This window comes from Choloepus didactylus, chromosome 14, assembly GCF_015220235.1.
Source record: "Choloepus didactylus isolate mChoDid1 chromosome 14, mChoDid1.pri, whole genome shotgun sequence".
NCBI classification, from domain to species: domain Eukaryota; kingdom Metazoa; phylum Chordata; class Mammalia; order Pilosa; family Megalonychidae; genus Choloepus; species Choloepus didactylus.
Window position 1 is genome coordinate 96275735 of NC_051320.1, and position 22294 is coordinate 96298028.

The following is a 22294-nucleotide window of genomic DNA, read 5'->3' on the forward strand; positions in this document are numbered from 1 at the left end:
TGTCCTCCTGTCCTGCCCTCCAGCCCCCGCCTGCCCAGCAGGCTGGGGGCTCCCTGACCCCCCGGCTCCCTGCCCCCAAGCCCGTTGGCAGGAGCGTTTTGGGAGCCCCGGCGGCCGGGGGCGGGTCCTTCCCGGGCAGCCCCCGCGGGCGGCCTCCCCCGGCGAGATTTACTGTGGGAGCCGGGGCGCCCCTGACGCGCGGCCGAGGGGCGGGCGGGAGATAAAGCCGGCGGGGCGCGGGCGGGCTGGGCACGGCCTCGGGGCGCGCGGGCGGACTGCGGGCGCGGGGTGAGTGTCCCCCTCTGGAAGGGGTGCTGCAGGGAGGGGCAGACCCCGAGAGCCAGGGGCTGCGGGCGAGGGGGTCCCTGGGCCAGGGTGCCACCCCGGAGAGGGAACCTTTTCCTTCCAGAAGCCAAACTTGAGGACCGTTGGAAGCTCCCCTTCCTTCCAGCACGAGTTGTCATCTGCTCTGCGCCCCTGGGTTCCCTTGGGCCTCAGCGGTCCCCCGGCCAGTCACTCGGGCACCCAGGAGGATGGAGCGCGGGGACTCGGGGCGGCTGGGTCCGGCCTGGTGCTTCTCCCACTGGGGCAGTCACCAGACTCCTGTGGCCGGGTGTTCCCCGGCTAACTGAGGAGCCCCTGGCTTTGGAGGTGAAGGGAGGTGCTGTGCATGGCCAGGCCGGGCAGCAGGCCTGAACGGGGGCTCCTGGGGCACCCGGCCACCAGCCGCCCTGGGAGTCGTGGGGTTAAAGTGCATTAGCACCGTGCAGGGTGGCCCTCCGGCGGCGCGAGCTGTGACAGCTGGGGCCGGTAGACCAGCCGTGGGAGCCCACAGCCTCTCAGTTTCTGTCCTAAAGTAGATGCTCAAGAAGGGGTGACTGCTATGGTTAATAACTGGCAGCCCGGGTTGTTATCTGTTATCTTGGGTTATAAAAATCCCCGAGGGACTTTCCAGTGTTGGTAAAGCAAGAATCCCTGGGCTTGGAGTCAACTGAGGGCTCCGCTGGGGCGCAGTGGCTGGTCTTGGGGCCCCCAGGTCTGCTCTGGCCGCTCTGAAGGCCTCACGTGTGTTTTAAACTCCCCCTGTCAGTGGTCTGAATGAATGAGGTTTGCACCAGGTTTCCCGCTCTGCTTTGCCTCCCTGTAAAGTGGGGTGCAGGTCTTGGGCCTCGGTGTGTGTGTGTGTGTGTGTGTGTGTGTATGTGTGTGTGTGTGAGGGGCTTTGTGAGCCGTGAAGCTGTTCACATGGGGCTTGGTGGGGATCCCGGTGTGGGTGTCATCCTGGGCATCCATGCCCTATTCTGGCTGATGTGTCCCAGGGTCTCTGCCCAAAGGCCACCTCCTCAGACAGGCCTCCCTGATTAGCCATCCCCGTGGTGATTCTCTGCCCAGCCGTGTTGTGGCCCGTGCCTGTTGCAGTACCCCATCACCCGGTTATTGTTTGTCCTCCTCACCCCCACCCCACCCCCCAGAGGTTGCCTCAGCCCTGATTCCCAGTGCCCACTGTGGGGCCTGCAGCCAAAGGGGTGCTTGGCACACATGTGAATGAAAAGTCAGTGGGGGAACCTGGGCACCCATTGTCCCTGGGCCCAGCCTGGGTGTTCCGAGGGCTTCCTGGATGAGGAGGAGGCCCTTATCTGGGTGTTGAGGATGAGGAGGAGTTTCTGGGGGCATCCTGGGCAGGGACCAGCTGGCTGGAGGCACAAATCAGCAGCCCCTGGGCTGAGGGTGGGTTGTCTCTGGTGGGAGGGGCAGAGGCTGTGGGCCAGGCTGGAGAGCAGGAGCTTGGGCACTGGGGAGCTATGGAAGGTGTGGGAGCAGTGGCAAGGCGGCCAGGGTGGGTCTGGACATGGGACGCCTACTCATCCAACCTACAGTGAGCCCCATGGGACGAGAGCACACCTGTCCCTTGGTACCTGGTGGAAGGGTGGGTTGGCCAGGTGGGGGGGGCACAGAGAGTGAGGAGAACAGGGGTACCGGGAGACCCCGACCAGCCGGGGAGGCCAGGGCAGAGAGGCCTGCAGGGTGGGAGGGGGTGGCGGGGTCCTTGCCTGTTCTGGTGATTTCTTCCCTTCAGCCCCTCTCCCCCCAAGCTTAGCTCAGTGCCTGGTGCTGGAAGGTGCTCAGTAAATGTTTGTTAACTTGGATGAGTGAATGATTGAATGAATGAATGATTGAATGACTGACTGAATGATTGACTGAATGAGTGCTAGTTCTCTTGGCCTCTTAGCTGGAGGTGAGGGGTGCAAGTGGGAGGTGAGGGGTGCAGGTGGCAGAAGATAGTATCCGAGCCGAGGCCCTGAGGAGGGAGGGGGCAGTGTGTTGGGGGGACGCCCTGGAGGACCCCGGGTCCTGGTCTGTGATGGGTGGATTGCAGAGGCAGCTGAGGGTGCAGTCCCCGTGCGCTAGGGGTGGGGGGAGCTATGAGGGGGGCTGACCACCAGGTGGGCCTGTGGGAGGGGAGGGGCAGAAAGGAGCTCTGCAGGCCTGGGCTCGGGGCCCCCATTTCCCCCAGCCGTGCCTCAGTTTCCTCATCTGAGGTGCCTTGTGGCCCTGGAAGCCCCATTTTCAGCTGTCATTGTTTCCTGTCCCCTTTGCCTTCTTCCCACCCCAGCGAGGCGGGTTTTGTCGGACCTTTTACACATGGGGAGCCAGGCTCGTGGGGGACCCGTGGTCACAGGCAGTGTCGGCTTTGACCCCAGGTCAGTGTGAGCCCTAAGCCTGGCCTGACCTTTCCTGCCTGTGCAGGTGGGGTTGGCGTCCTCACTGCTATCGCTCCTCCTGCTCCAGCTCCTCTTCCTCCCCCTGCTCCTCCTCCTCCTCCCCCCGCTCCTCCTCCTCCTCCCCCTGCTCCTCCTCCTCCCCCCACTCCTCCCACTGCTCCTCTTCTTTCCCCTACTCCTCCCCCTGCTCCTCCTCCTCCCCTTGCTCCTCCCCGTTCTTCCTTCCCTACTCCTCCTCCTGCACCTGCTCCAGCTCCTCCTCCTCCCCCTGCTCCTCCTCCTCCTGCTCCAGCTCCTCCTCCTCCCCCTGCTCCTCTTCTTTCCCCTACTCCTCCCCCTGCTCCTCCTCCTCCCCTTGCTCCTCCTCCTCCCCTTGCTCTTCCCCGTTCTTCCTCCCCTACTCCTCCTCCTGCACCTGCTCCAGCTCCTCCTCCTCCCCCTGCTCCTCCTCCTGCTCCTGCTCCTCCTCCTCCCCCGCTCCTCCCCCTGCTCCTCTTCTTTCCCCTACTCCTCCCCCTGCTCCTCTTCTTTCCCCTACTCCTCCCCCTGCTCCTCCTCCTCGCCTTGCTCCTCCTCCTCCCCTTGCTCCTCCCCGTTCTTCCTCCCCTACTCCTCCTCCTGCACCTGCTCCAGCTCCTCCTCCTCCCCCCACTCCTCCCCCTGCTCCTCTTCTTTCCCCTACTCCTCCCCCTGCTCCTCCTCCTCACCTTGCTCCTCCTCCTCCCCTTGCTCCTCCCCGTTCTTCCTCCCCTACTCCTCCTCCTGCACCTGCTCCAGCTCCTCCTCCTGCTCCTGCTCCTCCTCCTCCCCCGCTCCTCCCCCTGCTCCTCTTCTTTCCCCTACTCCTCCCCCTGCTCCTCCTCCTTGCCTTGCTCCTCCTTCTCACCTTGCTCCTCCCCCTCCCCTTGCTCCTCCCCCTGATCTTTCTCCCCCTCCTCCTCCTCCTGCACCTGCTCCAGCTCCTTCTCGTGCTCTAGCTCCTCCTCCTGCTCCAGCTTCTCCCCATGCTCCTCCTCCCTCTGCTCCTCCTCCTCCCCCCACTCCTTTCTTCCCCCTTCTCCTCCCCTTCTCCTCCTCCCCCTACTCCTCCCCCTGCTCTTCTCTCCCCTGCTCCTCCCCTTCTCTTCCTCCCCCTGCTCCAGCTCCTCCCCCTGCTCCAGCTCCTCCTCCTGCTCCACAGGCTCTTTGTCATTCCCAGTCCCATCAGGGGACGGCCCAAGCCCAGAAGGGCTGTGGCCGAGGTGGGGCGGCTAGGGTCCCAGACTCTGGCTGTGGGGGGCAGTTTGGGCTTGCGGGGAGCAGCAGATGCACAGTGGTGTTCAGCGCTGCCTGCGGGCCAGGTTTCTGTGCGCCCCCGGGCGGTTCTCTGATGCTGCGGGACGGGTGCTGTCGGAGACCGGGGCGGCCCAGGAGAGCCGTGGTGCCCAGCCTGGCCCACCCCACTGCCTGCCCGGCCGCCCTGTGCCAGGCACCAATGATAGCCTGGGTGTGGTGTGGTAGCCTCCTTGCCCGTGCCCACAGCGGTGCCCGCCTGCCCGGCCTGTGGGCCTGCAGTGGGGCTGTGGCCTGCCCAGGGCAGTGTTGGCAGCTGGCAGCACCCAAGGGGGCTGTGGTGGGCAGGCCACCTGGGTTGGCAAGTTGGCACCACACCCTGCGGCAGCATGAAAGACACAGGTGTGGGAAGGCCGCCCAGGGGCCCCCGAGGAACTGTGGGCCAAGCTCTGAGGGGTGACTTCACAGCCCCCCTTCTCTCTCTGTCCTGCACTGAGGCACCCAGCCCTGCCTCGGCCAGCTGGACCGCCCGCTGGGCAGCGGCTCAAATTCCCGGTGGGCTGCTCGCCACCTGGGGCCCGAAGTCTCCTCATCTGGAAAAGTGTAAACAGAACTTACCGTAGGATGATGGCAACAGTGACGGGGACGAGGGTGGTGGCAGGGATGACAATCAGGAGCGTCTTTGTTTGCTGTGCAGTGCCCAGACCCTGGGGACCACCCTTTCCACTCCACCTGGGTCCCTGCCTGGGCCTTTGTCCCCAGGCCCTGTGGCCTGCCCAGGACATGGCCCTGATGGCCTGTCGGGCTGTCGGGTGAGCAGGCCCTGTTCCTCTCAGGCTCTGGGAACCCCACCGTCGTGGGATTGTGACTTCTGAGATTTGGGGACTCATTGGAGCCTGGAGACCTCCGGCCTCTGTGGGGGGGTGGGCTCACAGAGGAGAGGGGGCATCTTGGGGCTCAGTGTCTGGGATCTCCACAGTTTGACTGGCAAAGGGCAAAGTTCTGGGGTCCAGATCCCCCTTTCCCGGAGAGGAGAGTGAGGCCAGCGAGGGTTGGGGCTTGTCTGCGGTCACACAGCCAGGGCAGGCCAGCACGGCGTCCAAGCTCCCCCGGCTTCTCCTGGGGGACGGGTCCCCGCTCCCTGTCAGTGCTCTGTGCTGAGCTGGCAGCCTTCCCGCAGCACCTGCTGGGCGCTGGCCCTGGGTCCCGGTGTGCTGTGGGGAGGCCCGGGGTGGGCGCCACACAGGCCTCAGCCCAAGTTCCTGCCCTGTCCCGCCTGGCTGCATGGCCTTGGCGGCCCGTGTCCTCTCGGCTGCAGGTGGGTGGGGTGGGAGGGGTCAGGCCTGAAGGCAGCACCTGCATGGGGGGGACCCCATGATGGGGGGATCAGCATGAGCGAGGGCCGAGGGGGAGGGAGCCTGAGCCCCAGTGGATGGCCTGCGTCTGCCTGGGAGGGAGCCTGAGTTCCAGCAGGCAGAACAGGGGCCGGCTCATTGGAAACCCAAGCCTGTTCCCAACAGCTCTGCTTCCAGGTTGTGGCCCGGGCGCTCCGTGACCAGCTTGGCGTGAGCTGGCACCACGGCAGAAGCCAGCTTCCCTCTGGCAGTGTCTCCATTTAGAGAGGCCACAGGCTGGCCCAGGGGCCCATGGGGACTTGGGCAGGGGTTTGGCCTGACGTGGAGGCTTCCCCCACTGGCCTGCTCCTCCAGGCAGACCACTGCCCTCCAGCCCTGCCCTCCGGGACTCCCCCAGCTCTGGGGACTTGTTTGCTTGGAACCCTTCTCCTGCTGCTCCCTCCCCACGGTGAACCCACAGGAAGCAGGAGAGACTGACAGCCCTGGGAGCTGCCCAAAGGCAGAAGGTGCTGCCAGGGTGTAGTGAGCTCCCCATCATCTGAGGTGTGCAAGCTGACAATTAGGTGGTGAAGGTGACTTCCTTCCCTCTGGACCCTGGGAGCTGAGCTCCTAAGATGGATTCTGGGTGTCACCTAGATCTGCATATCTGCCCAGAAGATTAGGTCATTTGTTCCTTCCACAAACAAGTGTGGAGCCCTCCAGTGCCAGGCTCTGGGCAGGGGGCAGGGTAGGGGTAGGGGTGTGGCCTCTGAGTCTCTCCTTTGGGATAAGGCCTCCTCCAGTCCAGGATGGGCCAGGACAGCTGTGCTCTGAAGGGCCTGTGGTGGAGGGGAGAGGGGACGGGATGTAGGGCCGGGTGTGGAGGCAGCAGCATGGGCCAGGCCCACGGTGCTGGGGGGCCAGGAAGGGAGGGCTCCAGGAAAGTTTCTTGGGTCCCCAGGCTTGGGCTTGGGCCTCCCCTGCCGGCTCCCCAGGCGGCAGACGGACTTGGGCTCACTCCTTGAGGATTCCAGGAACAACTCCTGTCCCGATAAAAATAGACTTCTCTGAAAGGCTTGGGGCTCTGCCAGCTGCAGCAGGTGCCCCCAGGCCTGGCCAGAGTGGGTGCCCCAGGCAGGGGGAATGGGGAGACGGGCAGGGACGTTGGGACCTAGGTTTGCAGCCAGAGCAGCGCAGTGGGCTTGGCTGCCTGGTTGCAGCGTCGCAGAACTTGATGGGACCTTTTATCAAGACACCCTTGTGCCGATCAGAAAACTGAGGCTGGGGTGGCAGAGGCAGCTCCCCCCCAATCCCCCAGAGGGCTGAGCTGGGGACGAGCAGGGCCCCTGTGGGTCAGCAAACATTAGCTCCGACTGCCGTCCTTCTGCTTCCTGGCTGTGTGATCTGGGTGAGTGACCTGACCTCTCTGAGCGGCCCGGATTATCAATACAACGTGGATGCGTTCGTGCCTTCCTTGTGGGAGGCCGTGTCGGGCTCCGTGTCCGAGGGGTAGGCCCTTGGAAAGCCATCAAGGTGGGTGATTGCTCCCACATGGGTCCTTCAGGGAGACGCTGCTGGCGGTGTTGAGCTGCGAGCACTTGCAGGGGAGTCTGGCGCTGGGTGACAGCACGGGGGCCGGAGCCCTTGCCAGGGAGGCCATGCCATCTGGGGCTCCCTGGGCTGGCAGGCAGGGCCACCTGGGGGTGGGGGTTCCCGCGGGCCACCCTGTCATCACCTCCCCTGTCTGCCTGCCCGTCTGCCTGCCCATCTGCCCGGTGGGAGGAGATGAGGGTCCCAGGCATCACTCTGGACAGGCCAGGAGAATGGTGGCAGCTCTCAGGCGCGGTGCAGGAGGGGAGGAGGGGGTGCCTGGTGGGGTGGGGTGCTGTGCCCTTGGCCTGGCTCGGGGCCAACATCCTCCCTCCCCGGCACTGGCCGCTGATTGCAGGGGCCAAGCAGGCTGGCTGGGAGCTGGGCTCAGAGCCGGGTTCCCAGCGAGGGAGGCCTCCTGGGACCTGCGGGCCAGGGGCTCCACCCACCCTGCTCCGCCCCCTTTCCAAAGGCCTCTAGGGCAGGTAGGGAGTCCAGGGCCCACAGTCTGGGGAGCATTTGTGTTCCTTGACATGGTGTTTCCCCGAGGCAAAGCCAGGACCTATGGGAGGGTGAGGGAGAGAGCTGGGAATGCCAGGGAGGATTTTGCTTCTGCATCATGGAGGGCTTCAAGGGGGAGGGGGCATCTGATGGCTGAACTGAGCCTTGGGGGATGGGCGGGTTGAATCCACCTTCTGTGTGACCCTGCATGGGCTCCCACCCTCAGAGCCTCAGTTTACTCTCCGGGACCCTGGGGAGAATAACAGTACTCATCCATCAGAGTGTTGCCAGTTTTTGATGGTAGCGAAGGTGCTACCAGTAGATGTCCCGTAAAGGGAGGGGTCCTCAGACAGGAAGGGCACACTGTGCTCGGGCTCAGACAGGAAGGGCACGCTGTGCTCGGGAGAGCTCGCTGGGGCCTGAGCCAGACCTGAGGGCCAGGGGAGGTGCCCAGCCCTTGTCCCTTGTGTCCACCTCGTTACCCCTTCTCTGCTCTGGGTGCCCTCATTTTCGTTTTCGGAAACCCAAGCTCTCCGTCTTCAGCCATCAGGCACTGCAGGGCTCCATCCCCAGCTCCCCACCCTTCAGGATCAAATCCTGGGCCACTATCTCCCGGGTGCTGTGGGAATCCTTCCTGTGTGATGGGGCCATAGGGAGCCCCAGCAGGTTCTAGAGAGGGAGAGCAAACGGGTGAGGGTGCCAGCTCTGGCCTGAGAGGAGGGAGCAGGAAGAAAGGGGTGCCTTGGGCCGGCGGGGCCCCCGGGGTCAGCGGCCCTGCTGCTGAGCTTGTATTTCCCCTTCCTCCGTCCCCAGCGCTTCCTGTAACTGGGGTCCGGGCCCTCCCGGCTGGCCCCTTTGTTTGCCGACCGCGGGCTATATTTAGGCAGCAGGTGTGGGAGCGCGGGCGGGGGCTGCACAATAAGCTGGGTCGCCCGCGGGTCACCAGCCACCCCCCTGCCCACGTGATGCCCGGGCGCTGTAAATAGCCCCGGACCTCCCCGCGCCCGGCATCCGCCTGGAGGCCAGCGGGGCCCCTGCGGGAGGATGCGCCGCGCCCCGCGCCCCGCGCCCTAGGTCCCGGCCATCGCCGCCGGACCCGCGGCCCAGGGACCCCGGCGGGCGCGGATGGAGGCGGCGGCCGGACGCCTGCGGGCGCGGGTGAGCTGAGGCGGCGGGACGCGGAGGGCGCGCGGGGCGGCGGGGCGCGCGCAGGGACGACCCCGGGGCGCCTTCCCGGGACGTCCAGCCCTGTCCTGCCCGGGAAGGAAGCGGGGCCCTGGGGCGGCTGGATGGGAAACGCTTCCTCCCAGGGAGGGGGCGCGCCCCTGGGAACTCCCCGGAGAGGCCGGGCCACCCCGCGGGCTCCGGGCCACCGACCTCCCAACCCCACCCCTTCCCCCGCGCAGGATCCCACCGCGAGCGGTCCCGCGCCCCGGCCCCCGCGGCCCGCGGTGCTCTGGAGCCCACCCAGTCTCAGCCCGGACCACGGGTGCTGCCTCGGCCCCTGGCTCGCCTCTCTACGGACCCCACTGAACCTTGGTTCTCTGCCTCACCCTACCACGCAGGGTCCCTTTTGGAGAGGGCTTCCGACATATTCGGTTCTGGGTTCAAATTCAGCGGGCCCTTCCTCCAGCTGTGCGTGGGAACCAGGGGGGAGCCTCGTGGGCCTCGGTTTCCTCATCTGTAAACCCGCACTTGCTGTTCTTCTTGCTTCCTTGACGTTCAGAAAACCCACAGGGCCACTCTGCCAGGTGCCTGGCCCGACCAGTGCCCAGGGAATGTCCTCCCATCTCTCCTGGCCTCAGTTTTCCCATCTGGCAAACAGAGACAAGGGCAGGGACTGGCTTAAATGGTCTTGAAAAGCATTCTGCCAGTGGCAGAGGGCTCCTTGCCCATGGCAGGGAGGAGGTCGGGCCAGGGTCTCCCAGAAGGAGGAAGGGGTGGCAGGAAGGCCACGGGCAAGAGGTGCTGCGGGCTCCTGTGTCCTGGGTGGCGGGCTGGTGGGAGTGGGGGGCTGGTGGCAGCAGAGGGGCTGAGATAGAGGTTAGTGGCAGTGGGGAGCGGCCTGTCCCCATTTTACAGATGGGGGGGCCCAAGGCAGCTGGGTGGTCCCGCCTCAGCCCAGACCGGAAGTCTCCTGGGATTGGGGGATGGCCAGATGGGCTGCCGTGGGTCAGCTCTGCCCAGGGGTGGTCACCGGCTGGAGTTCCTGCTGGGTGAACTTGCTGAGGGGGTGTGGTCAGGAAGGGTGACCCCGGGAGCAGCTGGCCATGGGGGCAAGAAGGGTCTTTACTGCTTTGCTCCCATCTGGGGGTGGGACCCCGGATCTGCAGAAAGTGGGGTGTGTGGTGAGAGCCCAGCCCAGACTAAACACTGACCCCCATGGACTGATGACAACCCCCCTCCCGTGCTTGCAGCCCCTGCCTAGTGACCCTCGGCCCCGATGACCCAGGGACACTGGGCAGCAGGGTCAGGCTGTTCGCTGTTGCCCCCAGCAGCTGCAGGTGGTGAGGGGCTGGCGCAACCCTCGGGGAGAACCCTGTGGCTTCCTCAGGTCTCTTGCTCGCCTTTCCTTCTGGTAAACACACACGCACACGTGCACGCCCCGCTGCCCCAGGAGATGCCTGGGTGTTTGTGTTGTTCTGGTTCCTGCGCTTGTCTCACCAGCGTTCAGAGCCAGGACGAGCTCGGGGCGGCCGAACCAGCCAGAGGGCTCCTTCTCTTCGCCTCTTTACCTGCTCCTGGGTTCCCTCCTTTTTAACTCTCTGAGGACCGTGGCCAGGGGCAGAGTCCAAGGGACGTGGTGCCATCTGGGGTGCCCAGGGTGGGAGACTGAGGAGACCCCCCCTGCACCTGCACCGCCGGTGTCCCTGAGCGGCAGGAGCCTGTGGTGGGGCACCTTCCAGGGCTTGGGGTCCCAGTCTTGGGCCCTTCCTGCGCCGAGCTGAGGCTCCAGGTGCCAGGTCTGCCTGGTGGGCAGCTGAAGGGGGTGCTGGGGTGTGGGCCAAGGTGAGAGGTGATGGGTTGTCGGGCAGGGGGTGCAGCAGGTGCCCTTCTCTTGTGGGTGGGAGGGAGGCAGGGGCTGTGAGCAGATGGGCATGGAGGGGTGGTGGAACCTGTAGGTGGGGGCAGAGGAGGGCTGGGTGCTCCTTCCGGGGCTCCCTTGCTTGGCCTTTAAGGTGATGGACCCAGAGAGAGGGAGTGGCAGGGTGTGGAGATGGTTGCGGCTGCCCTATGGCCGGGCAGCCCCCTCCCCGTGCCCTGCCTCAGTATGACCCGCTTGGGGCCACCTGCCACCACCCCCATTCAGGCACATGTGCACTGGGAGGCAGCCCTCTGGCCGTGGGTGTCTGCGCCCGCTGCTCTGAGCTCTTGGAGGCAGGTCCTGGGCAGAGACAACAGAGTGGCCGTGGGGGTAGAAGCGGGTTCTGAGAGCGGGAAACTCTCCATGGGAACCCTCGAGAGCTGTGAAGGTGGTTCGTGGCAGTGAGTGGGGCTGCCAACACCCCACAGCCCCTGGCCCCTGTGGTCGAGCCCCTCTTCCTGAGGATGGGCAGCCTATGAATGATCTGGGCTCAGAAATCCCACCGAGAAGGGTGACTGTCCTGGGAAGGGGGTGCGTGTCTGCTGATCAGAGACGAGACCAGGCTCGGAGTCGGGGGTGCAGCCTCTGTCACCATAGACGCACCCTGAGTGCATGTGTGTGCACGTGTGTGTGCCTGTGTGTGTTCTGTGTCCCCATCTCCTGGTCAAGGGCGGGAACCCCTCCCTTCCCCTCCTGCCCCATTCCTCCCCCCTCCCTCCCCCTCCTCTTCTCATCCTGGTGGCTATGGGATGACAGTCCTCACAGGCTGGTCACCTCAGGGCCCTGGGTCAGCCCTGGGCAGGAGCTGTCCTTTCTTGTCCTCCCACATGGGGAAACTGAGGCCCCAGGAGGGTTGCTCACACACCGCGGTCACTTGGCAGGGGCCCGGGGAGAAGCATCTGCCATGACGGGCAGTAGGTGGCTCCCAGAGACCCATCTTCTGTACTTTCCTTCTCTTTTCCTCCCCCAGACATTGCCTGCTGCTGACCAGCCCAGGATTTATGGGGAGACCCCCCGGGGGCAGCCCTGAGTACTGCCACGCCCAGCACCGCGCCCGCTGCTGAGGAGGCCCGTGCCCCTGGCTCTCACCATTGCCCTCATCCGCCCATGGCCTCCGCTGCCCGGCGGGGGGCCGGCTCCGCCTGAGCCCGCCGCTGCCCTCCAGGACTGGCCGTACCCCGATGGGGTAACGTGACAGGGGCCCTGTGTGTCCCGGCCGCCTCTTGCCCCTGCCTGAGATCCTGGCCAGGCTGCTGGAGTCTGCTGAATTCAAGTTCACATTTCCTCTGGTCCCTGGGGGTTTGGGGCCCATCCACCGATGCGGACGGGGTGTCCCCAGCAGCGGGCGCAGTGGTGGACAAAGCCACGGCGGCCAGAGTCACTCTGGGTTGCTTAAGTTTTGTTTGCTGAGGTTTTGTTTTGTTTCATTTTTGTTGTTTTGGTTATTTTATTTTTGCCTCTTTATAATTACCCAATTCTGAGGGACAGGAGTTCGGAGCTGCCCGTTTTGCTTCTGGGGGGCTCTTTGGTTCCCTTTCTTTTTTAAAGACTTGGCTTTTCTTCTTTAACTACCGCAGCATCGGGCTGCACTCCCCGTCCTGAGTATTTGCACAATATTTGTGCTGGGTTTGGGGACAGGGTTTTTTTAAGCATTTTTCCCCTTAGACAAGCATAGGAGTTTGGGGGCTGGTGGGCCTCTCTGGTTGTGTCCCTGAGACCTCTCGCCCGGCCCCCCTTCCTGGCGGGGCGAGCCATGGCCTGGATGAACCGGCCGGCCCCCGTGGAGCTCAGCTACAAGAACATGCGCTTCCTCATCACCCACAACCCCTCCAACGCCACCCTCAGCACCTTCATCGAGGTGAGAGGGGCGGGGGGCCGGGCGGGGGGTGCGGGCACTGGCGGGGCTGCCCTCGGCCTCCCGAGAGGTGGGCGGGCCCGAGCCGGCCACGTGGAATCCAGTGGCTGTCAAGGTCAAGGACTGCCCTTGGGAGCAACCCTCAGTTATCCTGGTTACAGGATCCCGGGGGTGGGTGTGGGGGTCCTGGTGCCACTGGAGTGAGGGGTGTTGGTGGGACCCCCAGGCTGCCTAGGGGGCCCTGCAGGTGTGAGGGCACATGAGCCTCTAAGCTGCAGGGTTTGGGGGCAGGAGGGTCAGCAAGCCCTTCGTGACCTCTTGGCCTGTGTGAAGGCTGAGCTGGAAGCAGGGACCCCGACACATGGGGGTGACTGCCCAACACAGCACTCAGCCTGGGGACAGTCATGGGGTACAGCTCCATGGCCCCGGGCAGCCCAACAGCTCTGGGGGAGGAGGGGCTGGGCAGGAGGCAGAGCTGGGCCTGTGAGGGCGTGACCCCTGGACCTGGAGAGCTGGCTGCTGTTCACACCCCCAGCTGATGGGACCAGATGTGTCTGCACAGCCTGGCGTCAGGGGCAGTGTCTGGAGCCGTCTGCATGGCCTCCCACAGGAGCCGGGCCTCCGCAGGGCTCCCTGTCATTTGCAGCCCCAGGGCCATCTGCAGAGCCTATGGCCTTGCGGCTGTGCACAGGGCTGTTTGCAGAGCCTGAGGCCGTAATCAGGGGGCGTGTGCAGAGCCTGGGACCGTGTGCAGGGCCAGTTTGCAGAGCCTGTGGTGTGCACAGGGCTGTTTGCAGAGCCTGTGGCTGTGTGCAGGGTTGATGCAGCCTTGGACCCTCAGTGTTTTCTTCTGGGACATGAGATAAGTCCCCTGAGTGCATGTCAAATGGCCTCAAAGGCTATGTAGAGGGAGGCAGTGGGTGCCCTGCTGCCGGGAGACCTGGGACCTGGACCCTGAGCCAGTGCCTTAAAGGGGAGGGCTGCACCCTCCCAGCTGAGGCCCCTGAGAGAGGAGTGGTGCCTGGGAACACACTGGTGAGTGCAAAGCTCAGTGTGTGACTGGGGTCAGGGCTCAGCCTAGCACCTGCATCGGGGCTCAGTCTTGGGCTGGGTGAGAGCACCCTGCCAGGGGCACAGGGGACTCCTAAGGTGCCCCTGCAGCCTCAGAGCCCCGTCCCTCCCACCTCTCCCCGAATTCTGTCCTGTCCTCGCTGTGCCTAGTGTCCTCGTTGTGTGCCCAGTGACTGCTGCCTCGCTGCTCCCAGAATAGCTCCCCCATGAGCGGGAACCCCTCTGCACCCGGTATAAATGTCCCTCCTCTGGCTGTAGGATACCTTGACCTCCCTGTCGATGTGGGGCTCCCCGCCGGTGACTCCCTCCTGCCAGCCACCCGCCCTGCCCCCTCCGCGAGCCCTTTCCTCTGTGGCCCCCTCCTCCCTCTGAGACCCCCTTCCCTGCTCTGAGGTGCCCCCCTGGAGACTGAAGACCCTGAGTAGGGTCCAGCCACGCCCCTGGGCGGGGCTCATCTGTGCACCCCCAGCCAGGAGGCTGCTCACAGCGGGGACCATGTGTGGTTGGGAGGTGTCCTGTCCCTGCTTTGTCTGCAGAATGGGACTTGCTGGTGACATCAGTGGGTTTCTGAGTACCAGAGGATGGGGGCGGTTGTGGTGGGAGTGGAAGCCACAGGTCAAGGGCCCATCTCGCTGTGGATTGCAATGTCCTGGGGGTCCAAGGGGACACAGTGCCCCAGTCAGGGGGTCCTGGCCCCTGCAGCCCCCAGCCCAGCCCTTCCTTCTCCCTGCTCCCTTGCCCGGCAGGACCTGAAGAAGTACGGGGCCACCACCGTGGTGCGCGTGTGCGAGGTCACCTACGACAAGGCCCCGTTGGAGAAGGACGGCATCACCGTGGTGGTGAGGCCAGTGCTGCCACGTGGTGGGGGGGATCCTGTGGGGAGCCAGGGCCTGGGGGGCCGTGAGGGAGGAGGCAGTTGTCTGGCTGACCCTCTGCCCCGGGTGTGCGTGTGCCTGGGCCACACGCGTCTGTGGGTGCACTGAGGGAGGCCTGAGGTGCCTGAGCTCTCCCGAGCCTGGCAGAGCCAGGGTTCCAGCGGTGTGGAGTGCACGGCAGCCCTTCTCCCTGCGCCGGGACCTGTCTTGGCTTCCCCCAGTGCCTGGGGCCCGTCGCTGGGCAGCGGCTGCTGTGGGCCAGGCTGGGCGCAGTGGGACCCGGGTGGGAGGGTCCCTGGAGGGACGGTGGGGGAGGCCCTTGGGGCTGTTTCCGTGGCTCCCCTGGCCCTGGGCCCACATGCAGGCAGGGGTGGGCTGCCCTGCTGCCCCATCCCCAAGGGTCCTGGCCCCAGCCATGGTGCCCCAGCCACAGCAGCCAGAGCCTGGGGCCAGCCCATGGCATGGACCCCAGCCTGGGTGAGTGGCTCCCACAGTGCAGGGCTTCCTTGAACTCAGGCTGGACGCAGGGAGGGGGCAGCCGGTGTCTGACAGGCCTCACCTGGCTCGGCCTGGGCCTTAGCCCCAGAGAACGGCCCCTTTTGGGGTCCATTGTCATACCAGGACCCCATGGTTTATAGGTGTCACCGTCCTTAGTCACGACTAGGCAGTGTGGAAAGAGCTAAATCTTTGGGGTCAGACAGGCCTCAGCTGTCCCTGCTTCTGCCCCTTCCCTGCCCTGGGATCACACAGGCTGCTCGAGCCTGGGGTTCCTCACCTGTAACGTGCAGGTGCTCACAGGGATGCTGAGTAAATGTGTGTGACGCATCTCTCAGCACAGGTGCCTCCCCCCTCAGCTTCCCTTCCCTGCAGCAGGAGGGATTTGGGTTAGACTTCAGGCAGCCACGCATGCCTGTGGGCCTCGGTGTTCCTGTCCCTGGAGGCTGGGAGGGGCCAGGTGACCCCGAGGGCCACCTTCTGTCAGCATCTGGGCCCGTGTGGGTTCAACCCTGGTGCCAAACCAACTCGCATTCTGGAGCCTTCCCTGGAGCCCTACGTGCATTTGCTTCACTGAGACTTAACGATCTCTGTCTTCACCCTAAGCCGGGTCCCCCCATGCGAGGCTCGCTGGCCCTGGGTTTCAAGAGCCGCCTTGACTCGCCTCGTCCAGGGCCCTGGGGGAGGGTCGGGGTGGGAGGCACAGCTGATTTTTAAAAAGAAGTCACACCCCCCCCCAGGAACAATGGGAAAGGCCCCAGGTGTAACTAACTCTGTGTAATCAGCCTCCCCCTCCACCCCTTTCGTCCTTCTTTTGGGGTAACGGGGCTGGGCGTGCTCTGCGCTGGGGACAGAGGGAGTGGCTCTTGCTCAGTCACATTTATGGGGCAGTAAGGAGGGGTTACCACAGGGGACGAGACCCCCCGAGCCTGCTGCCCCGGAGCCTCTCAGGCTGGGTGGGTGTCGGGGGAGTTTGTGCTCCCAGAATCACCACACAGGTGGGCGGGGCCATTGGGCTCTCGGGGAACCCTACTCAGAAAGGGACAGGGGTGTTCAGGGCAGGCTTCCTGGAGGAGGGCACAACTGCAGTGAGCAGGGAAGGATGGAGAGAGGAGCCTTCTCTGGGGTCCCCATCCCAGCCCCCGCGGGCTCTCAGAATCCTCCGCGCCTTCTCCCAGCGCCCCGTCCTGCTCGCCTCCCCAGGACTGGCCTTTTGATGACGGGGCGCCCCCGCCCGGCAAGGTGGTGGAGGACTGGCTGAGCCTGCTGAAGGCCAAGTTCTGCGATGACCCCGGCAGCTGCGTGGCCGTGCACTGCGTGGCCGGCCTGGGACGGTGAGCGGCCGCCGGGGCCCGCGCGGGTGTGGGGACCGCGGCTCAGGGCTGGGTCCACGGCCCACGGGACCCTCTTCCCAGAGGGCTCGGGGCCAGCAGTGCCAGGATTCCGACACAGCCCTCCCACAGCCCTCCTGCAGCCTCACAGCGAGGAAGTTCTTCCCAGAGTCTGCCCCGACTCCCTCCTGTGGTTGAAACCTTGTCCCTGCACCTTGTGCAGGAAAGGAGCTGCCCGGCCTCCTCCTCCCGGACACAAAGCCCCCACTGGGGCCACGGAGCCCCTGCTTGCAGGAGGGTGGAAGAGCCGGGCTCTGATGGAAACGACACTGGCAGTGGTGTCACCCCGTGGCTGAGTGGGGTTCAGCTGGCGTGTATCAAGCAAGCTCTTATCCCGTGCCAGAGCGAGTCAAGTGTTTAATCCTTCCACCAAGGCATTTTACAGACGAGGAAACTGAGGCACAGGGCGGTTGCCAGACCCACCCGAGCTTGCCCAGGAGGGACCCGCCGGGGCTGGGGTTTGGACCCAGGCGACCAGGCTCCGAGCCTGTGCCCTCCACAGGGGAAGGAAGGGAAGGTCTGCGGGTAGAGTTGGGGGCGCCCCTGGGACGTCGAGGCCCCCACACCCTGCATCCTTGGCAGGCGGCCGGTCAGGGTCGGGACGGGGAGGTGGAGGCCCTGAACCCCGCTCCCAGCCCTGCCATGTGCCCCCAGGGCCCCGGTCCTCGTGGCGCTGGCCCTGATCGAGAGCGGCATGAAGTACGAAGACGCCATCCAGTTCATCCGACAGTGAGTGGCTGGAGGGGGTGGCTGGTGGGTGGGTGCATTCAGGGGCCCCAGCGCCCTGCCAGCGAGCACTCCTGAGCCCCTCGGCCCTAGGGTGTCCTCCGAGGTGTCCACCACTTGGGCCCACGCAGCCTCCTACTGGGGCCAGCACCCCTCCAGGCTGCCCGGACCCCTGGGCCTGAGTGGGGACGCATCCCTCGTGTGACCTGCATGTGCCAAGTGGGCGTAACTGAGTGTAGCACACCTGCCTTGGCCACGGAGGGCACTGCTGCTGGGCCCCCTGCAGCCCTCAGGTCGGAGTCTTTGAACGCACTGGGTTTGGGCCTGCTCGTTACTGAGCCATAACCCAGCCCCACCTGACTGAGGCAGCCTCAGGCTGAGGGCACCACACGAGCAAAGACCCCCGAGGCGAGACCAGTCCAAGCTGCCCTGGGCGAGGCCCCAGCCCCCTCACCCCACAGCTCTGTCCTGCCTAGGCTGTCCCCTCCCTGGGTTGTGCCTTGTAGCTGCATCAGTCAGGAAAGGTGGGTTGGTTTGCAGTAGAAAGCAGGCTCAAACCCTGGCCTTTGAACAGTGGGGAGCCGGGGCTAGCAACCACGACAGCAGTAACAGTACCCTAACCGCTGCCACACTCCGTTTGCTGCTGCTGAGGTCGCCGCCAGCGCGTCCCTCCTGCCCGCCCCACTGTGGCCTCCGCAGACATACCTCTTTAAGGCCCACCTCCCCCTGCAATCCTGAGCGGAGCTGCGGCTCCCTTCACCACAGGGGAGGAAGGGGCCCAGGCGCCATCCAGCCCTGCCCTCGGGGACAAACAAGAGCCCGAAAGTCTCCACCGCCTCCTGTCCCCCCGCCCCAGCTCCCCTGGGAGGCTGGCCACCGAGGTCCTGCAGTGCTTCCTTGTGACAGCCCCTCCCTGCGACGTGGTCCCGGCGGGCCCCTGGGACCCCAGAGTACGGCTGTTCCTGTGCCCCTGTCCCCCCCATCCTTGGCTAGGCCTCTCCCCCCTCCTCTGGGCCACAGAAGTTTCCAGGCCTGTCCCGCCTCCTTGGCTGCCTCCGTGGGGAGGGTGTCCCAGCTGCCCGCGCTCCTGGGAAAGGGGCTCTGGCCTCTGTGGGGAGTCCGGGGGAGTCAGAGGACAGCAAGGGCAGCCCTTGCCGGGGCCTCGGTGCTGTGCTGTCCCCCGGCCCAGCCCACCGTGTCTGTGTGTGTGTGTGTGTGTGTGTGTGTGCACGTGTGCACATACAAGATGCTCACACTCTCTGTGCCAGTGTGTTTTCCCATTCCGCTCAGCAGACAGGCCGCCTCCCATGGCTCAGGCCATTTCTTTCTCCCCGAGGCAGGTTTGTTTACCAGCCACACGGGCCGGCCCCTGGGGCCAGGTGGGCACACGTGAGAGAGCCTGCGGGGCCTCAGGTCTCCTTAGGGGAGCCCTGCACAACCCACAAACACACACACTCACTCTCCAGGGTGCGTGTGACTCCGTGACTTGGGGCAGATCTAAGAAGGGGCTGCCCAGGGGGGCCGTGCCTCCACCCCCAGCCCCCCTAAGTCCACAGCTGTCCACCCCTGGGCTGTCCCCTCCTGGGTTTTGCTCATGCAGCTGCATCAGTCAGGAGGGGTGAGTTATGCTGCAGTAACAAGCAGCCCCAAACCCCACGACTCAAAGCAACCCAGGTTTGTTTCTTGCTCATATGACACACCTGACATAGTTAGTGGGGGCCGTACCTCAGGGACCCTCCCGAGGAGCAATCCTGCCTCCGGTGTGGCCAGTTGCTGGGCCTGAGGGAGAGTGATGGTGGGACCATGCATTGGTCCTCAAGCCACTCACGTTTCACCAGCCAAAGCAAGTCACACGGCCACACCTACGGTCACGGCGGGTGGGACACGGAGTCCTCCAGACGTGCCTGTGGGCAGCCCCGGGCCCGCCACTCACTTTGTCACCTGGCAGAGCCTGACCTGCGGTTCCCTCAGGCGCGGCTCGTGTCCCCTCTCCTGGGAGGCACGTTCTGCCCCCCCACCTGCCAGATGCAGGTGTCCATGGAGCTGTGATGGGGGAGCCGCGAGCCCCAGGCCCCGCCCCTGCTGTCTCCAAGCAGCCCTGACCCAGGGACAGGAACGGAGCAGATAGGAACAGAGAATCAGTGCTGGGCAGGCGGTGGGGGGGTGGGGGGCTGGTGCCGATTGGCGGCTGAGACCCGAATGCTACCATGAAGCCTGGCCTGGACCCTCAGGGATGAGCTGGCTGGGCAGAGGACCAGCAAGTGCTAAGGGGAACGAGCTTGGGTGGCTGGGGCACGGTGGGCAAGGGCCTGTGTGAGGTGAGGTGGGGGCAGCCCTCGGGAGGGGGGTACCCTGGGGGTAGGGCGAGTAGTGGCTGCTAAGGGGACAGAGGACTGGAGGGGGTGGGCCACGACATGTGGCAGGGAGCCGGCTGGGTGTTGGGCTGTTGGGCAGCCCCGGGGTCTCAGCCCCCTGCCCTCGGTGACCCCTCAGCCCCTGGCCAGTCATCCGAGGCTCTGTGCTCTGTGGTTCACCTGCGTGGGTCCCTTGGCCTCCTGGGGTCTGGACCACTGCGATAAGGAACCTGAGGCTCACGGGGTCACACAGGGTCACACAGCCGGGGAGGATGTCGAGAGTTGCGTCCACGGCCTGACAGTGCTCCTGGTGTGGGGCAGGGTGGCCAGAGTCTGGGGTCAGCATGTGGGAGTGTGGGGTGGGACTCACCACGGGGGTGGGACCTGGGCAGCCTGCCTGGAGGAGGGGACACCTGGGTGCATTGGAAGGAGCCAGGGGGAGCCCCAGCGGCCGAGGGAAGGGTGGTCTGGCAGTGGCAGCAGCAGTCCCATGGGCCGTGAGCCCCCCGGGGCAAGGCGGGGCGGCCGAGGTGGGCCCCGCGGACCCCTGCCCTGTCCGTCTCCCCAGGAAGCGGCGCGGAGCCATCAACAGCAAACAGCTCACCTACCTGGAGAAGTACCGGCCCAAGCAGAGACTGCGCTTCAAAGACCCGCACACGCACAAGGCCAGATGCTGCGTCATGTAGCTCGGGCCCCGGCCTGGGGGCTCGCGGCCGGCCGGATGTCTTGTCACCTCTGTTTGGGCCTGTGTCTGTCTGTCTGTCCCCATGTCTGCCATTTTCTGACCCTGCCTTTTCCTTTGTCTGTCTCTGTACCCCCAGTCTGTCTGCCTGTCTCCCACATCTCTGTCTGTCTGTCTCTCTGAGCCGAGGCCCGCCCTCTCTGTCCCTGGCCCTCCAGCCCCGGGGCCCCCTGCTAGCGCACCTGCACGCCACCCCCGGGCTGACCGCCGCTGGGTCTTGGGGCGGGTGTGCTTTTTAGCCCCGGGCCGGCCCCTCCTGGGCAGCCCCCCCACATGGCCTGTGCTCGGTTCTCGGGGCCCTGAGATGTTCCAGACACTCGAAGGCAATAAAACAGGCCCCGTGACTGTGTGTGCAGGAGTGGGGTGCAGGGCCGGGCTGGGGAGGAAGGGCGGCTCTGGGAGGGCGGGAGGGCCCAGGAGGTCGATGTCCTGGGATTCCTGGGGACCCCCCTCCTGGGGGCCGCACTGGGGCTCACTGAGTCTCCCGCGCAGCCCAGCACCGCCCCCTGGTGGCCACGTTTGGTTCCTGCACCTCCTGTTGTCCCCATGAACAGCCCTCAGTGGCCTGGGGGTACCCCGAAATAGCAGAGTGGGGGGCCAGGCCTTTGGACCAAGCCTGGCTCTGCCCATTGGCCATGTTACGGTTTTGGGGTTGGGGGAATCAGGGCAGGGGCGCAGGTTGGTCCTCTATGGAGCCTTGCCCATCTGTGGGGTGCATGTGGGTTTCACCTGCCCAGGTGATTTTCATTTCAGCCTCAGAGGCCCAGAGGAGGGAGCTGGGATGGTGGAGTTTCCAGCACGGGACGGGTGTGGCTGGGATGGAGGGAGTGGAGGCGGGCAGGGATGTACGGGGGAGCCTGGGGCTGCCTTGTGGTCTGGGGGTGAGAGCATGGCATGGGGCCCACCTGGGGGCATGGGCGGCTGTGCTCACTGCTCCTGGGCACAGGCTTCCCAGTGATGGGGCCGGGCCCTTCCCTGGGCCGAGGAGGAGTGGGGTGCTGAGAGGGTGGAGGGCACAGCTGGGAGGTGGTGGACCTGAGGCCGGCCTGGCTGGCTTACAAGGAGATGTCGGGGCGGGGGGGGCTGTCTCCCTGTCATCCCATCCTCTACCTCTCCGGGCACCTGGGAGGGGATCCCCGCCCCCAGAGGGTCCCCAGTTCTCCTTTTCCCAGACGAGGGGAGACAGGCCCAGAAGGGAGGCCCCGAGCCAGCTTGTAGGCTCTGCCTGGACCCTCGCCCCAGCCCCTCTCCTGGGCCGGCGTTGCCGCCCTTGTCATCAGCCGCCCTCCTCGTCAGTTGCTCATGTAGCACGGGTAGGGGACCTGGAGGGTGAATTAGGCCCCTTCCCCCTTCCAGAGGAGGGAACAGACTTGGAGGGTCGGCTCCAGGGTGCATGTCTGGCCCACCCAGCTCCCAGCTAAATGACTTTCCAGATGGGAAAACAAACGCTGGAAAGGCCTGGGGGGCTTTCAACATGGCCAGGCAGCACTGGGAGGGCAGCCAGGTCCCGGGGTGACCCCAGGAGAGCCCACCCTTTAGGGAAGGCCCCAAGCCTGCCCAAGACAGCCTGGCCCCATCGCCCCCACACCCACCCAGCTGCCCGGGGGGCAGTCCTGGCCCTGCGGTCCCGAAGGGGTCTGGGTTGGCTCCGGCCAGGGGCTTCATCAGACGGGGGTCAGTGACAGGTGCCTGCGAGGTCAGAGGACACGACGGAGAATCGTGAAAAGTCAGCTTTGCCCCCGAAGCCCCTCCTCAGGCCCCATGTTGGAGGCAGGTGGATAAGCTGGAGCTGGGGGCAGGGTGGGGGGCCCAGCTGTCCCAACGGGGTCAGTTTCCTCCGTTTGCCCTGAACGCACGCGTGAACGCGAGTCACTGAGGCAGGGTGGGGAAGGCTGCTGTATTTGAACCCAGGGCTAGGGCCTTCTGGCCCCAGCCCCTTGTCGCTGCGTCCCTGCCCGGAGGGCTCACAGGCTAGGGGGCCGAGGCAGGGTTTGTCTGTGCAGGGAGGGGTGCTCAGCCTCTGCCCGGGAGGCTCCCTCCAGCACGGGACCATGTGGGGAGCCCGACGGGGGCGAGGGTGAGGAGGAGGGCCAGTGGTGCACGGGACGGGAGGCAGGTGGCAGGTTTGGCTGGAGCATCGCACGGGAGGGGCAGCTGGCTGGGCAGACAGGGGTCCTGAGAGGACCTGGAGCTGGGGACAAGAGTGTTGCCTGGGGTGAGGGTCTCTGAGGGTACCCCCTGCACCTGGCAGGCAAGGGCAGGGCCTCTCACCCACGTCAC

General features: G+C 65.5%; 1 protein-coding gene across 3 annotated transcripts; it reads left to right on the forward strand.

Annotated features, from left to right (window-relative positions):
• The first annotated feature begins 251 nt into the window (after positions 1 to 251).
• Positions 252 to 20363, forward strand: PTP4A3 (protein tyrosine phosphatase 4A3). 3 transcript variants are annotated; one of them, XM_037803162.1, is made up of 6 exons: positions 252 to 288; positions 11476 to 12363; positions 14178 to 14270; positions 16005 to 16135; positions 16847 to 16921; positions 19841 to 20363. In XM_037803162.1, the coding sequence occupies exons 2-6, from the start codon at positions 12259 to 12261 to the stop codon at positions 19956 to 19958; spliced, it is 522 nt and encodes a 173-aa protein (XP_037659090.1). In that variant the 5' UTR covers positions 252 to 288; positions 11476 to 12258; the 3' UTR covers positions 19959 to 20363. The 3 variants fall into 3 exon arrangements, with proteins under 3 accessions (XP_037659090.1, XP_037659091.1, XP_037659089.1); XM_037803161.1 differs by lacking the exon at positions 252 to 288 and adding an exon at positions 8427 to 8578; XM_037803163.1 differs by lacking the exons at positions 252 to 288; positions 14178 to 14270 and adding an exon at positions 8425 to 8578.
• Positions 20364 to 22294: the final 1931 nt, after the last annotated feature.

Excerpts from the sequence above, each read along its gene's own strand:
- PTP4A3 (XM_037803162.1), top strand. The coding sequence starts at position 12,259 with ATGGCCTGGATGAACCGGCCGGCCCCCGTGGAGCTCAGCTACAAGAAC. Across the intron at positions 16,136-16,846 it reads TGCGTGGCCGGCCTGGGACG|GGCCCCGGTCCTCGTGGCGC; the intron begins GTGAGCGGCCGC and ends ATGTGCCCCCAG. Across the intron at positions 16,922-19,840 it reads GCCATCCAGTTCATCCGACA|GAAGCGGCGCGGAGCCATCA; the intron begins GTGAGTGGCTGG and ends CCGTCTCCCCAG.